The sequence below is a fragment of the Pinus tabuliformis genome, chromosome 7 (assembly GCF_031772625.1).
Source record: "Pinus tabuliformis cultivar Carrire ecotype Pingquan chromosome 7, CPIR1, whole genome shotgun sequence".
In the NCBI taxonomy this organism is placed as follows: Eukaryota; Viridiplantae; Streptophyta; class Pinopsida; order Pinales; family Pinaceae; genus Pinus; species Pinus tabuliformis.
This window is the reverse complement of record NC_142293.1, coordinates 1,730,967,599-1,730,984,607: the sequence shown is the minus strand read 5'-3', so window position 1 is coordinate 1,730,984,607 and position 17,009 is coordinate 1,730,967,599. Positions and strand designations below refer to the sequence as shown.

Here is a 17,009-nt window from a genome sequence, read left to right as displayed (position 1 = left end):
GGGTGAATGTTAGACTGAGTCCCTAGACAATCACAAAGTCTGAGTCCACATAGAAATGAGTTGTAAACCTTATCCTTGATGTGGTATTGTCATGATCCATTGAAGAGTTGTTAGTGAGATGTAGATCTAGAATGGTCCAATAGTGGGGGGGGGGGGGGGGAATGTTAAACTGAGTCCCTAGACAATCACAAAGTCTGAGTCCACATAGAAATGAGTTGTAAACCTTATCCTTGATGTGGTATTGTCATGATCCATTGAAGAGTTGTTAGTGAGATGTAGATCTAGAATGGTCCAATTGATGTATTATAAATTCATATATTGAGATCATTACAATAAGTAGAATATGTCATAAGGTCTTTTCCCCCACTTTGCTTGTCTTGTCTCACTCGTGTCAATTCTTAGTAGTATGCCCATTGCTTATCTACTAGGGGGTTTTCTACTAGCACTCGTAGAATTGTATTCTTTGTTTTGCTTATGGTGGTAGTTGTCCTATTATGTGCTATTTATTCCTCTTGGAAAATATTTGAAAAATAGCAATTGGAATGTTCTGATTTTGTAATTTTAAATGCATGATTACAACCTATGCATTTTTGAAACCTTGGAAGCTTGCTATAAGATATTATTATTATCAAATGTTTGATGGAGAGACTTATTGTATATGCTTATTGTGGTCTAGGGACAAATGCATCTACAAAAGATCTCGCCAAAGATATGAAGAAAGAGGATGTAGAGCAATTGATCGTCCAGCTTATATTAAATGGAATGTTGGTATAAGCTTTACCTAAAAGTCCCTAAGTATTGAATTATAATTGTTGAAATTGTTTATTCGTTTCCAATTTTTTCTTCCTTGTCTAGATAGGACAAACTCTGCCTGGGGTTGTATCCGTTTCTAGTTTAAAACCATGGTTGTTCATCATATGAATTACATGTACAATGACCAATGGACGAAGCTGTACTTAAATTTGTCTTATTAAAGATGTGAAATTCTAAATTTATCACCATATAAATTCATATAAGGTGTTGTTTCTATTTTCTTCCTTAGTGTTTTGTTAAGAATTAATAAGACAGATTTCCCGTTTAAATCAAAATGAAGATACATGGTTAGCCATTTACTGATTAAGACAGTTTACATGAAAACCTGTATACAGCCACTCTTTTAAAGTAGACAAGGTGAGTGTCATAGGGTTTACCATCTAGAAATAGAGACTTTTTGGATTTCAACTAACATTACTTTTTCATTTTTATTTTGTATCAATAGGGCTTCTAGAAGGAGATCAATAGATTCCTCCTATTCTTTAGTGCTGGAGTAAAAGGAGGGTACCTCCATTTCAAGACCTACTTCAACTACTTTCTATCCCTCCACGTTTGTCAAATTATTTTCTTGATCATATCATTGATTATACTCTTCTGTTTTCTTGTTTTTATTATTTTTGCATTCATTCCTTCCTAAGTCCTTGTAGACTTTTATTAAATTTCTTTTCTTTGGAGTATCTACTACTAGGTTCTTGTAAAGATGGAGTTCTCTTTTCAAAGTGGATCTTCTCCCCTTTACATTGTAAACAGATGAATATTCAAATGGTTTTTGATAAGCATTTGCTACACACCCATACTCATGGCGGCACACGACATGCATGCATTTGAAGTAGGCAATTTTGTAATCCAAAGTTTCCTCCCATGTTATTCTTACGAATTCTAGTTTTAGTTTTCAGCACTTTGCCCAAGTTGAATTTGATGTTAGTTCCCACATGTAGTTAAAATTGCATCCTTCACGTTCATTGCAACAAAAATAAATGCCCTTGAAGAATTAAAATACATTTGAATTTTTTTTAACCTAAATGCAAATTTTGTAGCTTTTATCACTTGGAATTTGATATGAGTGGATGTGGATTGAGATGAAAAGTATGCTGGAAATAATTGGCTGCCTAATATGGGCATTGTAGCTTGAGTGGGATGTAGATTTGATTATTTGTATTGTTTTGTGTTCACATGGCTTATTGCTTGTGGTTTTGGGCTGACCACTGGTTCAATTACTGATCTCTTGTATTGTGTTTCATACAACAAATATTCTTAGAGCATTAAAATACATTTGACAAAATTTTAATCCAAAATCACAGAAGTACAATTTTTTGAGGTTTTATTAAGGGGAATTTGATGAGTAGTTATGGATCAAGATGAGAAGAGTCTTGGAATTAATGGTCACCTAGTATGGAATGATAGCCTTAGTTGGATGTAGATTTTGTATTTGTATTGTTTTGTTTGAACATGGTTTATAATTTGTGGTTTTGGGTTGTGTTACTGCTCAAAATAGTAGGGGTCATAGGAGGGAATCCTAAAGGGACAATTGCTAGGTCAAGGGCAACAATGGAGCAATAGCCCACTATCACCTCAGCTAAAGCTCCCTACTCTTTATGGACTTTCACTGATGGGAGGAGACTTGGTATGATAAGGATCACAAAGATGAATAGACCAAAGATAGGATGAAGGGTGATCCTAGAAGCTTTTTGCAAGAGAGGCTCAAGATTGTGGCTTGCTTGTCTTGGAAGACAAGATGGAAAGCTCTCTAGGAAGGGCTTGGGGAAAATTTTAAGGGTTAGGTTTTGAAAATGTGTAGTATAAAGAAGATCCCTAAGCCCTAGAATTCTTGAGGAAACTTGGATTCCAGGTGATATTTGAAGAATTAACCTTGATAGTGCATGGGACCACAGGGGACCAAGTGGACCTGAGGTTAGGTGAAGAGGATAGGGTTTAGCAACCATTGATATGTTGAAGGAAATGTAACTAGGTTCGGTCCTCATAAATGTACTTTTGATATTTGTATTTATTCAAGAAAAGAAATATTATTTTTATAATATATGTCAATGAGTTTCTTGCTCATTGAAATAGGTCTAGCACTATTTAAAGTGCTATAGGAAAGTCAGATAGTCAAAAGAAAAAGGTTGAAGACCTTAAAAGCACGTTACACCTTGTATAAATATGTATTAGTCAAGAGAATACCTCCAAGCAAAGTCAAGTCTCCTCCTAAGCTAAGGCAACATCATGGCACCATCAAGAAGCTCCTTCAAGCACGCTGCACCACCATGAAACTATCCGAAATCTACTCTTCCAGTTGGCTTGCAAAATAGTCAACTAGTCGGCCTACATGTCGTCCTAGAGGAGGGACAGTGCTCTATATATAGAGGCTGTCCACTCCCTCATAACGAAGACAATGCAAGCTCTGAAATAAGCGAAGAAGACAAGCCGAGAAAGAAGGTAAGGGAGCCTCTAGTGCAGCGAGGAAGGGAAGACAAAATCGAAGATTGGAAGGCTGTTCTTAGGGTCATATACAACCACACGTGCGAAGGAAGAAGGTCTATCTGCGGCTACAACAATAGTAATACTTCAGTTCAATCCTTATCACTGTTTGGGTTAAAAGTTGAGGTCTACAAGGCCTCCCTCTAAGAGCGAAGGAGAAGCCCTCACAAACGAAGGAAGAAGGGACAAGACCAAAGTTGAAGTGAGTGTTTTCTAGGGTAGAAAATAGTCACACGTGCGAGAATCATATCCCTTTACGCAGTGATAACAACCCTACATTACAGTTATCCAAATTAGTTGATTTGTGGATAGAAGAAAGGAACCATCATAAGAAGAAGGGTCTCATCAATAGCATCTTCTCTAGAGCAAGAGCAACAAGGTTACTAACAATTTGAAAGAAGAATGAAATGCCAGAGGAAGGAGGACGAAGTACTAGAAGAAGTGCTGGAAGAAGTGTCAGAGTATATGGTGCAGAAAGGAGTGAAGGCTTGACTTGTGCTTGGAGGATCTCCTTGTTAGGGGTCTAGGGTTTGGCATTGATCAATAGAAGCTTCAATAAGAGAAATTTTCTAAAGGGTTTCCTTTCAAGAGTAGAGAGGTTTTGGCCCTAGCAGAGAGCCAACATCTTGTTTTCTTGTTTTTCTGCTTTGATCGCAGTTTGATGAAGTACACACATATGCACTAATAAGAAGAAGAAGAGGCATAAGCTAACAAGAAAAATAAAAAGACTTCACAAATTGTTATCAAGTAACGAAGAATCACATCACACTACCTTGACCTAGATTCTTCAACATGATATACTTGACCTAATTAGGGAGGGGATAGGGATCAGGAATGAATTTTCAATGAAAGGCAATGCAAGGATCCCAGTGAGGTTTCTAGCTTAAGGGAAACCAAGGGCAAGAATTAGTCTTCGAGCTAGGGCTTGCGATATCTCAAGATCCCACTGTCAGAATCTCATGAAATTTGAAGGGCTTCTTGACGACACACTAGTGCAATCGTTGACCAAAAATTGAAGTATTTGGATGGCTAGATAGTGAGATAATTGATGCCCTATGTGACCTATGTAGGCTAGACTTGGAAAAAGAGGGGAATGTGAAAGAAATAAGCTTTAAAGTGATCACCAGAGGAGGACCAATGCTTTGTCCTTTGGGAGAGATGGAGCCATGGAATATTTAGATTTTGGATTGATTCCCACTTGTCAAGGAGGCCTAAAAGATGACTTCGTTGGGCACTAGGGCTTAATGGAAGTAATTTCAAGGTCATTTATACTTCGTTCAACAATATTTGGGGGCTTTTCAAGACAAGGATATCTCTAGGAACATTCATTCATTCAAACATGGCCCAATCATGATACAACACTATTTAGAGATTTAATTTCCACAATTTCGTTCCAAGAAAAGCAACAAATTAACCCTATAATAGCGAAAATCCCAATATCATGAATGCATCAAAATAAAGAATAAAAAAAAGAAACATTAACATAGTGCTTACATGTAAAAAAAATATATCCAGTCACCAAGATATGCCAATCATAGAAGCTCCAAGACAAAGAAGAATAACCAAACATCGAAATTCATTCATTCATCCAAAAAGTCTCATCCTCAAAAGATAAGGAAGATATCACAAGAATATATGATGCAATCCACGTGATGATACAAATGAATTCATATCTCTCCTTTTTATACACACATTAGGAGCTCGAATTATCTAACTGTGAAAATTCGAGAATCCCACCCAAATCAATTACTGCAACAACTGATTAAACTTCTCCTATTTGTTAATTACTGAAACACATTATTCGCTGTTTCCTACAGCAAAGATCGAAGCTAATACAACTGTAGCCTTCACTTAATTAATTAATTTGTCCAAAACAAGAACAAAACAATAGAGAAAGATACGCATAAGTGACAATATTTTTAAGGACAAATGTCCTTGGAAAAACTCAATGTAGGAAAACCGGTGCAACAACTCTAAGGGTTTCTATTATTATGTAGTAATTCTCTGAATACAACTCTGGATGCCCTCTCGACAATCCTGTTACAGAGAAATAAATTGGCAGAGAAACTTAGTGAGATTACCTCACTCTTCCTGGAAAGTTCCGGCTGATCCAACAGTTGAGCCAACGTGTCCTCGACTATCTCTGCGTTGCCCCAGTGTGGGCCCTGCGTCAGCCTCTAGGCTTTGTGTCAGCTCTGTGCTAGGTCTATTTGCTCTCTCGGAGCTCTGACGTCAACCCTCCCGGCTCAGACGTCGAACCCTCCTGTAAATTTTGGACTTCTGCTGGGAGGACTGCGTTGCCTCTGCGTTAGCCCTTCTGGCTTAGCATCAACCCCTCCTGGGTCCTGGGCTGCCTCCTCCTGGTGTCTCTCTGCCTCTTTGTTGCGTATTCTGGCTCAGGAGAAGATTCTCCAACCAAATTATCCCTGCCCCTCACTACACAAGCTCACTATCGAAATTCTCCCGGCAGTTGCTCTGCTTCAGAAAATCGAACTTCTGAACTCTCTGTGTCTTTCCAAATGGCCCTCAAGCCTCCTTAAATAATCTCCTCGTTGACATTCAACGACCTAGATTAGAAGCTAAGCAAGGGCTAAGATCATTTCTACTTGATCCTCGTCTTCTTCTAGAAGTTACACCTATAGTTAGATTCATACCCTTTAATTATTTTATTTTCCTAAGTTTAGACTTAGAGTCCCTTTAAAAATAATTAATTATTTTAATACAACTGTTTTTGGGTGGAATTTCCCGAAATGCTTTCTAGGTTCTTTGGAATACATGTGCTTAAGCCTCTATGCAAAGTTTGAGACTTAGAGCACATTCGATGCTACCAGAAATCAACACAGCCTTTTAGCGAGGAATGTGCTCTAGCAATGCAACTTGCTGAAGCATCACTCTAACTTCATAACATCGTCCTTCGCACTGTTGATGTCTGACTTGCTGTCCATTAACTACTGTGCAAATGCGGCATCTGTACTGCTGTTGACCCTACCACTGTCATCACTGCATCCGCACTGCAACTCCCTTATAAATTTCTACATCTGTGCTGCTGCTGGCACTACCACTACCAACTAACTCTGCACTGAAAACTGCTGTTGCTACTACATCAACGGCAGGAAACCATCCAAAATTACTGAACTAACTGTGTTTGGTATGATACCATGTGAATGCTGGGGCCTGACTGCTGCTAGTCTCTGCGTTGACCCTATGAATCTTCTGTGCTGCTGTTGACTTCCGCTCTATGCCATCTGCATTGTTGCCGACTCTGCTCTGCGCTGTTCAGTCTCTGGCGCTCCTAGTCACTGCATCTATCTCTCTGACACTCCTCAGCACCATCCGATGCTAGTCTATCATGCTACCACAAAACTGTTGAAGAAAGTGTAACTATGTTCGGTCTTAATAATGACATGATCTTTGTAAATGATGTAATAAAAGAGAATAAATTTATTTTGTATGCCTTGTTGCATGGGTTTCATGAGCAAGAAGTGTCACTAGGTCAAAAGACTTCTTCTTGATGTCTTTAGGATTTATTAATATGTTAAAGAGTCAAGTCATGTAAAATGTATTCAAGCTGAAGCAACCCTCCAAGACCAAGAACAATCCTCCATTAGCAAGCACAAGAAGACTGCAAGAAAAACAAGAAGGAGATCATCATGTCGGCTTCAAAAAATTGAATTAAATATATATTTAAATGTCATGTTGGCTCAATTAATAGACATGTTGGGTCATGTATTCAAGTCGGCTTATTTTGGAGCACAAACCACTATAAATACCCGTCTAGGGTATCTGTAAATCTGAGACACAGAACTCACATTTTCTCTCTGAATTTCGCATGGATGAAGGAGCAGATCCACATTATAGGAAGGCAAATATTTAAGGGTTCGATTGCACCTCATATGGGTATTAGGTGCAGGCAGACTAGGCCTCGAATGAAGAGCAGAGAGAGTAAAACAAGTCCCTACAACTTGCACTATAGGAGGACATAACTTCGGACTTCTCTCCTAAGCAGTCTATCTTTGTGAAGTGTTTTTACAAGTTATCTTAGCTTGATCTTCTCTATATTATTAGCGTGTGTTTACTTCATCAAGCTGCTATCAAAAGAAAGAGACAAGAACACAAGATATTTGGCTTTCTGCCAGGGCCAAAACCTCTCCTTATTGGAGAGGAAAACCCGCACAAAATTCTACTTATAGAAATTCCAATTGACGAATACAAAGACCATGACCCTTGACCCATTCTGCCACTCCAAGACCAAGATACCAATCCTCTCCTCTGTCACTATTGAGATCATCCTCATTGCTGCACCATTGAGGCCATCACTATTGCATCACTGAGATCTTCATTACTGCTTCTTCATCAAGTCAACGAGGTCCCTTGTCTTCATTGAGATCTTCACTGTGACCTTGATTCTATGACAATCATCATGATAACTGTTGCACCATATCTTCATTTGTACTTAGATCATCACTGCATTCTTGCTGAGATCATCATCACATTGACTGTGACCATGTCGAGAGTGTATTCTGAGACTGTGATGATCCTTGTCACCTTTTCTTATTATGCCGAGACAATAATTCTTATCACTGCTTCTCATTATGTTGAAACTGTAACCCTTGTCACTGTCATTAAGTCTCCTTCTCATTATACCGAGACTACTACAGAGATATCACTTGGATCTTCTTCATTATCAGTATGCTGAGACTATAGCAGTGCTTAGACAGTATGCGGAGGTTACTAGAGATAGATCCGAACCCTTTACAGTGATATCCTCCGAGACTTAACTTGTTGTAACCATGCTGAGACTGCAGAGATATGTGCGAGGGCTTCACTGTCATTGTAACCATGACTGCTGCTCATTGTGCCATCCGAAGACTCAAAGGAATCCGAGAATTTGTCCTTGTTGTACCATCCGAAATAGCAGAGAAGAATCCGACTTCTTGCACCCTACTGTACCCATCCAAAATTTGTCCTGCCTGCACCTCATACCCATCGAAATTTCAGAGGAGAATGCGAGTTCTGTGTCTTCCATTTGCGGATACCCTAGACGGGTATTTATAATGGTTTGTGCCTCCTATATTGCGCTGACTTGAATACATGAACCAACATGCCTATTATTTAAGCCGACATGACATTTGAATATATATTTAATTCAATATTGAAGCCAACATGATGAATTCCTTATCGATTTGCTTGCAGACTTCTTGGGCTTGCGAATGGAGGATTTATCTTGGTCTTTGGAGCGTTGCTACACACTTTTGTGGACTTGTATACATTTACATAAACTCATGAAGAGCTTCGTTTTACATGACACGACTCTTTGACATTTTAATAATCATAAAGACATCAAGAAGTCTTTTGACCTATGACACTTCTTGCTAAAGAAACCCATGTAGCAAGGCATACAAAAATAATTTATTTTCTTTTATTACATCATTTACAAAGATCATGTCATTATGAAGACCGAACCTAGTTACACTTTCTTCAACACTCCCTCTTAGCTAGGGAGGTATTCATAATGGTACTTGGTCATTCTCAATCTGAAGAATTTCTCATAAGAAGAATCGGATTTGCAATCCATCTGTTATAGCATCATTTCAACCAACATTGTTTTCATTTAGCAAGGCCTGGAGTAACAACTCTATCTCTTACTTAGATTAGAGCACACAATGTTGGTGAGAACAATGATTGATAGACACACATCATCATTGTCTCTCTTAGGGTCAGACTCACCCGGTGATGTCCAAGTATGCCCTACTAGGACTATTCTCATTTTGGGTTCCCAGCCCTCAAGAATATCGGTCCTGTCCACTTGTCTTGGATTCCAGACCACATCCTCAAAGAGTGTCGGATTCCAGATGATCACACAATCCTCCATTCTTTCTTGCAACCTGAAGACAAGAATGTCGTGTCTAGCTCTCCGTCTTCGCTAGGGATGAGTTCCAAGTTTCTCTTTACTTAGAAACTTATTCGAGTTCCATTACTCATAGGAACCTCCCAGAGTCCCCTCTTAAATAGGGACTCTATCATTAGTACTTTATAGGCTTTTCTAGTCGACTGATCATCCAAGACCTCGATGTCATCAATTTCTTCATATGTAGGGTTTAGCCATCCATCACTTTCCTTCATCATGTCATTCCTTCTTTCTCGGAAAGTATTCTCCTTGGCTTTTCATCTGGGGCTTCCTTCATAGGGCCATCCATCTTCACTTTTCCTTCAATGGTGATTGCTCTAGAACACAAGGGACATAGTTGTGACATCAACTCTCCTTACCTTAGCCTTTCACACATACCTAGACTTTCATCAAGAGGTCAGAAACCAAAAAAAATCACATATTACCTTTTTGGTGATGGCCTTTTCTAGTGACATCTTCTTGTAGGTATCAACACCCTTGCATACATGTTGACACATCTCCGAAAGATATTTGTTGTCAAGGGTCTTCATCTTTTCAGACTTCCATTAGTCTCGATATCTTTCCGGGAGATTTCCTAGTCAAATCTTCTTGATCCTTTGGATGTTGATTGCCTTCATTATGTTTGCATATCTCACGATCGCTTCTGTCCTCACACCTTCCATGTCTAGGAGCCTTCAATAAGAGTTTCTTTAATTGTAGTCAACCACCTCATACTTCATATGAAGACATATTATGTTGATTTCATCTAGTGTGACTTATGTCTTTCTGTATCCTTTCAGAGGAGGAGATCCTTTTCCTCTTGATCATGCTTGGTCCATGTTACCTGCAACCATATGACATGACATTACAATAATTAAACACAAGCATACATACCTCATTTTTCCTTTAGGTTATCTAGGCTTCTTCCAACAACTTCCTTGATTGAAAAGATCTTCAATCCCTTGATTTGCTTTATTTCTCATGTCATTGGACCATCATCTCATGAATTCCAAAAGTTGGATTTCCTGGCAAATGTTTCCCTGATGAGCCTTGTCCTGGATGACTTCTTCCTTTCATTTAATATCTAATGCGGTTCCCAAGAGCTATATTCTTCACGTTCGACTGCCATGGATTTTGTCCTTCATGATTTCCATGGTGATATCACAAGCTCTTGTTTCTAATGCTTCCATGATGCCACAATGCATCTTATTATCATGGTCATATCTGCAAAGAATTTTGGAGCTTATGATAGGATCCTTTTGTGATGGACACCATCTCACTCAAAGTAGAGGTCTGCTACTCCCTCTTTCCTTGGTCCTTTTCTTCAGCTTCCTCCACCCTTTTGGCGATATGAGCTCTTCTCCATAATCTTTCCATAGTACTGTTCTGTCTTGTCAACCTTCCCTTTCCTTTCTGCACATATTTGAGTTCTTTCAACTTGTCTTTCTCTATCTGGCATAGAGACCATAAATTGTTGATTGAGGTAACCTTCTTGTTCATGGACATTTGTTACCTTGCTTATCAATATCGATATCAATGATGATTATCTTCTCATCATTTTTCCTAGATCTCGCAATTGAGATCTCATGAAGATATTCCTTCTCTCTTTGATACCTTCAATCCGGTCTAAGTGATATGACCTACTTCACTGCATTTCAGAGAGTATATGTTCTAGTATTTCATATATCTCTTTTATGTCTCCTTACTTGCTACATAGGAAAGAGAGGACCTTAAGAGTTCCTCTTATGAATTCAAAGGAGACCTCTGATATGTTCACTGACTTCTCTTCTTCATAAGGATCATGACAATCATTCTTGTTTTATGCAAGAACCTTTGATGACCTATCTAACCTATAGATATTCTTGCAATCATGAAGTTATTTGACCAAAAATGATTAATGAAAATACTTACTTGAGATGTGAAGATGAAATCTTCACCTTGATCATGCTGGTAATAGTTGGAGTAGATGTATTGATGCTTCCTCCGACTGAGATCTTTGATAGGAAGATTGCCTTCTTTGCCTTCGAGCTATCTTGATTTATATATCAACAGACTGCTGATATAACTGGGCTACATAAGGAACCTTGTAGTATGCAACATTGACTTGAGGTTGCTGGACACCCATCAGTTAGTGTTATTATGGTTGTGTCAACGAGCACCTTCATTCTACATCGAGTACTGTCCATACAAACTATGACTGAGGTGTAGTGAGACCCATTCTTGAACACTATGCTGTAGATGATCTACTTCTGTGTGCCTTTTGAGTATGTATGATCACGCTTTTGGGAATCCGAGATGTCAAGACTGTTCTCTTTATAGAAGGGATTCAATCATTGGTATGTTGAGATCATGCCATCATGAAATGTTAAAATTGGCAACCAGGGCAAAACTTCATGTGGGTCATCTTATTCGTGGCTGATAATATTTTTATTAGATTCCTCTCATCGAGAGGTGTAGGATTGATATAAAGATCATCCGATTCTGATAAGTATTCATGGAGATATGAATTTATTTTGATTATGGAATTATTATCAAGCCGACCTACAACTCATGTAGGCTCAGAAGCCCAACAGTGGCATCTATTCACCCACCAACGTTGTGTATAAATATAAGAGGAATTTTCCTCATTTGGACTCACTCATCTCATCACATCTCTCTCTCTCTACTACGCAGAAATGAGTCTCTTCTCTACTGCGTTGAAATGGGTCTCTCCACACATGTGAAGCCGGAAGCTGTTGAATTTGAAGCTGCAACTGCAGAAGTAAAAATTGACTTGCGTGGCCTAGAAGATCTCCTCTTTGGAACTACGCTGTAGGTTCATTGAACCTCCTCTGAAAGCCGCAACTTTTGGTGGTGGAATGAAGTCAATCTGATGAACGGTTTGCAAGATATCGACTGCCCTAGTTTGAAGCCGGAAACTGCTGAATTTGAAGCTGCAACTGCAGAAGTAAAGATTGACTTGCGTGGCCTAGAATATCTCCTCTTTGGAATTGCGCTGTAGGTTCATCTGAACCTCCTCTGAAAGCCACAACTTTTGGTGGTGGAATGAAGTCAATCCGATGAACAGTTTTCAAGATATCGATTGCCTTAGTTTGAAGCTGGAAACTGCTGAAACTGAAGCTGCAACTGCAGAAGTAAAGATTGACTTGCGTGGCCCAGAAGATCTCCTCTTTGGAACTGCGCTGTAGGTTCATCTGAACCTCCTCTGAAAGCTGCAACTTTTGGTGGTGGAATGAAGTCAATCCGATGAACGGTTTGCAAGATATCGACTGCCCTACTTTGAAGCCGGAAACTGATGAAACTGAAGCTGCAACTGCAGAAGTAAAGATTGACTTGCGTGGCCTAGAAGATCTCCTCATCTGAACTGCGCTGTAGGTTCATCTAAACCTCCTCTGGAAGCCGAAACTTTTGGTGGTGGAATGAAGTCAATCCGACGGTCGGTTTGTGAGATATGGTCTGCCCTAGTTTGATAATGAAGCTGCTAATGCTGATGCTGCTGATCTAGGGTTTGCTACTGCTGATATGAATCAAATTTATTGTACTATTTCTCTCTGTTGAATTATTGAAGATAAAATAAGATTTGATCAAAGGGTTTCCCCACACATTGTGGGGTTTGTCCCTGGCTAGTCGCCACATCTTGTGTCTCTTGTCTTGGCTTGTTTTCTGTCGATCGTTTAATGTTCTATCTGCATTTTACTTTATGTACATGTGATTGCTAATCGGTGGAATATAAGAAGAAAAAGAAGTAAACTGTTATAAGCATAGAACATACCATAACTTAACATGGTATCAGAGCTGAGGTGAAGACAAAGCCCGAGCAAGAGCAAGAGCAATCATCGAAGAGAATATTGGCAAGGCTATCCTAAAAGAACTATGGGGTCCTCAACACTCTTTCCTGCTGAAGACAAGCTCCGTGAGAAAGTTGACTATCACGGATGGAAGATGTTTATCGATCTAACCCTTGAGAATCAAGGAGTGTTGGATCATGTGAGAGGCAATATTGTTGAGCCTCCATCAAATGCATTCGCTGTTGCCTGGAACAAATGAAAAAATGGAGAAGTCAAAACAATAGAAGATCATCCGGGACTCTATCGACAAGCACTTGGTGGCCTACATCTCTGAACTGGACACCTCCAAGGAAATCTACGATAGACTGGTGAGTTTATTTAAAGTTAATGATGCAAATCAAGTTTTGTTTCTTAGAAATAAGCTGAGGGAAATCAAGAAGGTTAAAGATGAAAGTATGCAAGCATCCTTCTTAAGAATCACCGAGATTAAGAACGATCTCCTATCTATTGGGGAAACTATTACTGACAGAGAAATGGCACTCACAACTCTTGGAGGATTGTCATTTGAATGGTACGTGTTCATGACTACTCTTTTGAACTATAATGTAATTCTTGGTTTCGAGGAATTAATGGCTAGATGCATTCAAGAAGAAACAAGGGAAGAAGTGCAAGAAATGCCCATGCCTAAAGGTCCTCCTGCTGCCTTTTCTTCTCATGCAAAGAAAAGAAATAATTCCGGGACTAAATCAAAAGGAAAGGCTGGACCTAAGGCTAGAAGAAAATGACGATGTTACATTTGCGATAAAGCAAGTCACTATGTATGAGATCATGAGCATCATGATGAATGAGATCATGGAGATAAAGGGCAACGTGAGATCATGGACATATAAGATAGCATGATGATGATGCACACTAGTTTGAGCAGCATATGATGGATAAAATCATGGACATGGGCAGCATGATGATAATCATGATTAGAGAAGCATGGTACAGTATGCAGTGGTGCAACTCAAAATCCCTCTGATGGCAATCAAAGGAATGACAAATTCAACAACAAAGGTAAGAGGAGAGCTGGGAATCAAGGAAGAGGACAAGCATTCAAGAAGGCTAGAAATTCTAGGATGTATTAAATGCACCTGACCTCAAAAGGAACCTAGTGTCCATCTTGGCAATGGAAGACAGAGGCTACAAGGTAACCTTCAGCAATGGCAAGGTATGTATATGGAAAAATAATGTTAAAGATGCCTTTACTCTTGGGTTTAGTGTTGATTCATTATATCAGGTCGATGGAAGTCCGCTAAGTGTCATGTCTGTGACACAACTCTTTAGTCCGAACTTTGGCATCGGAGGTTTGCCCACCTTCATTACAAAGCTCTACTCGATGTAAGACAGATGGTAACAGGGATGCCCGAATTCCAAGTAGAGAAAGAAGGTGTATGTCCGGGATGTGCCAAAGGAAAGCTCAAAAGGGGACCATTCCCCTCAAGCCAAAGCAAGACCTCCGATATATTACAATTGGTTTACTGAGGCATACCTGAGGTTGGCATTAAGAGGGAGACTGCTACACCACATACTCCTGAGCAGAATGGTGTGGTGGGAAGGAAGAACCACACGATGATGGAAGCTGTCCAGGCCATGCTACATGATCAAAGACTTCCAAAGTTTCTATGGGCTGAAACTACGATCACCGCCGTATATGTACAAAATCGATGCCCTCATCAAGCATTAGGTTCCTAAACTCCTGAAGAAATGTTCACCACCGGTCAAAGGGAAGTCGTGATTAGTCATGATGTCACCTTTGACAAAGATATGGCTCTCAGCAAGGTGGACAATTTGCTGACTTTGAGTAGCTCTCAAGAAGCCGACACCAGGGAACCGAAAGAAAAGGATGATGAATCAATGCCTGATGTAGAAGAACCCATGGATCCGATTGATCCTCATCCACATGAGCCTTCCTCTTCTAGGAAGAGGCCTTCATGGCTTAGGGGGATACTTGATGACGTTGAAGGACATGCTGCACCCTGAGGAACCTTCCATCAAAGTAAGAAACTTAACAGGTATCAGGGATACCTGACCATCATGAGCACGATCATACAAAATGAACCTTCATCATTCTCAGATGTCATCAAGCATTAACTATGGAAGGATGCTATGACCATAGAATATGAGTCTATTATGGAGAATGATGTCTGGGAAGTAGTTCCCAGACCCTGGACAAGACAATTGTTACTTCAAAATGGCTTTACAAGATAAAGCATGCAACAAATGGAAGTATGGAAAAGTATAAGGTTCATTTTGTTGCCCGTGGTTTATCCCAGAAGGGAGGTATAGACTATGATATTTGCACCTGTTGCCAGAGATACGACCATCCACTTGATCATAGCCCTTGTGGCTTCACAAGGATGGAACCTACATCAGATGGATGTTAAGAACGCGTTCTTGCATGGTTCTATCAAAGAAGAGGTCTATGTGGAGCAACCTGAAGGATTTGAGATTTATGATTGAAAATCTCATGTATGCAGGTTGAAGAAGGCTCTCTATGGGCTGAAGCAAGCACCCCGAGCATGGTATGAGAGGATCGATAACTACTTGATGAAGCTGGGATTCACTAGGAGTGAAGCTGATCCTAACCTTTACTTTAAGGTTGAAGATGACAAGCCTCTCATACTGGTGTTGTATGTGGATGACCTCTTTCTAACAGGTGTAAACCCTCTCATTCACAAATGTAAAAGGGAGATGGCTTCTGAATTTGAAATGAAGGACCAAGGACTTGAAGTGTGGCAGAAGCCAAGGGAAATTTTCCTATCTCAAGGAAAATATGTGGTAAATATATTGGAAAGATTCGGTATGATGGACTGCAAGCCTGTGACTACCTCGAGGATCTTAACTTTTAGAAGTTATATGGTAGTGATGTCTGACCAGACCTTGGAAATGCCTCTGAGTTTCAAAAAACTCATTCACATTGATGTTCTTGGTGAACCTCCGTTCGAACATATGTTTTGCATTTAGCATTATGAGCTCATATTTGGTTGAGCCTCACTGGATTGATGCCAGGAATCTTCTGAGATGTCTTCAGGACACAATCTCTCATGGATTAAGATACACTGCCGGAGATGTGAGACTACTTGGATATACTGATGTTAATTGGGCAGGCAGTGTGGTGGACCGTAAGAGCACTTCCGGGTACTGTTTCACCTTGGGATCTGCTTCGATATCCTGGATGACCAGGAAGCAGAAGTCGGTGGCTTTGAGCACCGCCGAAGCAGGATATATTGTTGCTAGCATAACCTCGTGTGAGGCAGTCTGGTTGCGAAAGCTCTTCAGTGAGCTGTTTGGATTTACATTGGATACCACTGGGATTCTCTGTAACAACCAGAGGTGGGATTCGATTATTGAGGAATCCCGTATTCGTCAACTGCTCCAGCAGATAGACATCATCTGGGATATGGTAAGTTGATGAGCAAGGAAGCTCCATCACATTAAGATGATGTACAGGTTGATACACCTTGTCAAAGCCCCGAGGAAAGATCTAATCTGTGATTTTCCCAAACGATTTGGAGTCGGCAAGAAACCCTTGTACAAGGGTCCTGCATGTTGCATACATTGAGCTCTGGGAGCTCTGAGGGCTTGCAGTTCCTACTGGAGCAACATATGACCACAGGGTGACTCACCCTCCCCTGGTGGTGCACACTGGAACAAGATGATTCGCTCTCTTGTGGAACATGATGATTCGCTCTCCTGTGTAGCGGGATGATTAGTTCTCCTGTGAGGCCTGGATTGATGTGTTCTCCATGGCAGCCTGGATTGATGTGTTCTCCACGGCGATTGTAGCAAGATTGATGTGTTCTCTTGTGAGGACAGGATTGATTAGTTCTCCTGTCGAGGCATCCTACCCATGCAGTCTGGGACTCATGTGAAGTACCTCTCATCTGATCAATGAGCAGGGAAATGAAGTTAGGGACCATAGTAGTACTGATGGACGCATCGTTGTATCTACCGTACTCCCTACACTAGGATGACCTCCATTGATCTGGGATCAATGA

General features: G+C 40.1%; 1 protein-coding gene across 1 annotated transcript in view; it reads left to right on the top strand.

Annotated features, from left to right (window-relative positions):
- Positions 1–680: 680 nt before the first annotated feature.
- LOC149255257 (ATP-dependent DNA helicase Q-like 2) overlaps positions 681–17,009 on the top strand; it is a 142,017-nt gene continuing 125,688 nt past the window's right edge. The window contains exon 1 of the mRNA XM_089460412.1: positions 681–768. Within this exon, the coding sequence (XP_089316538.1) occupies positions 712–768 (57 nt within the window). The 5' untranslated portion in view covers positions 681–711. The remainder of the gene's footprint in view (positions 769–17,009) is intronic.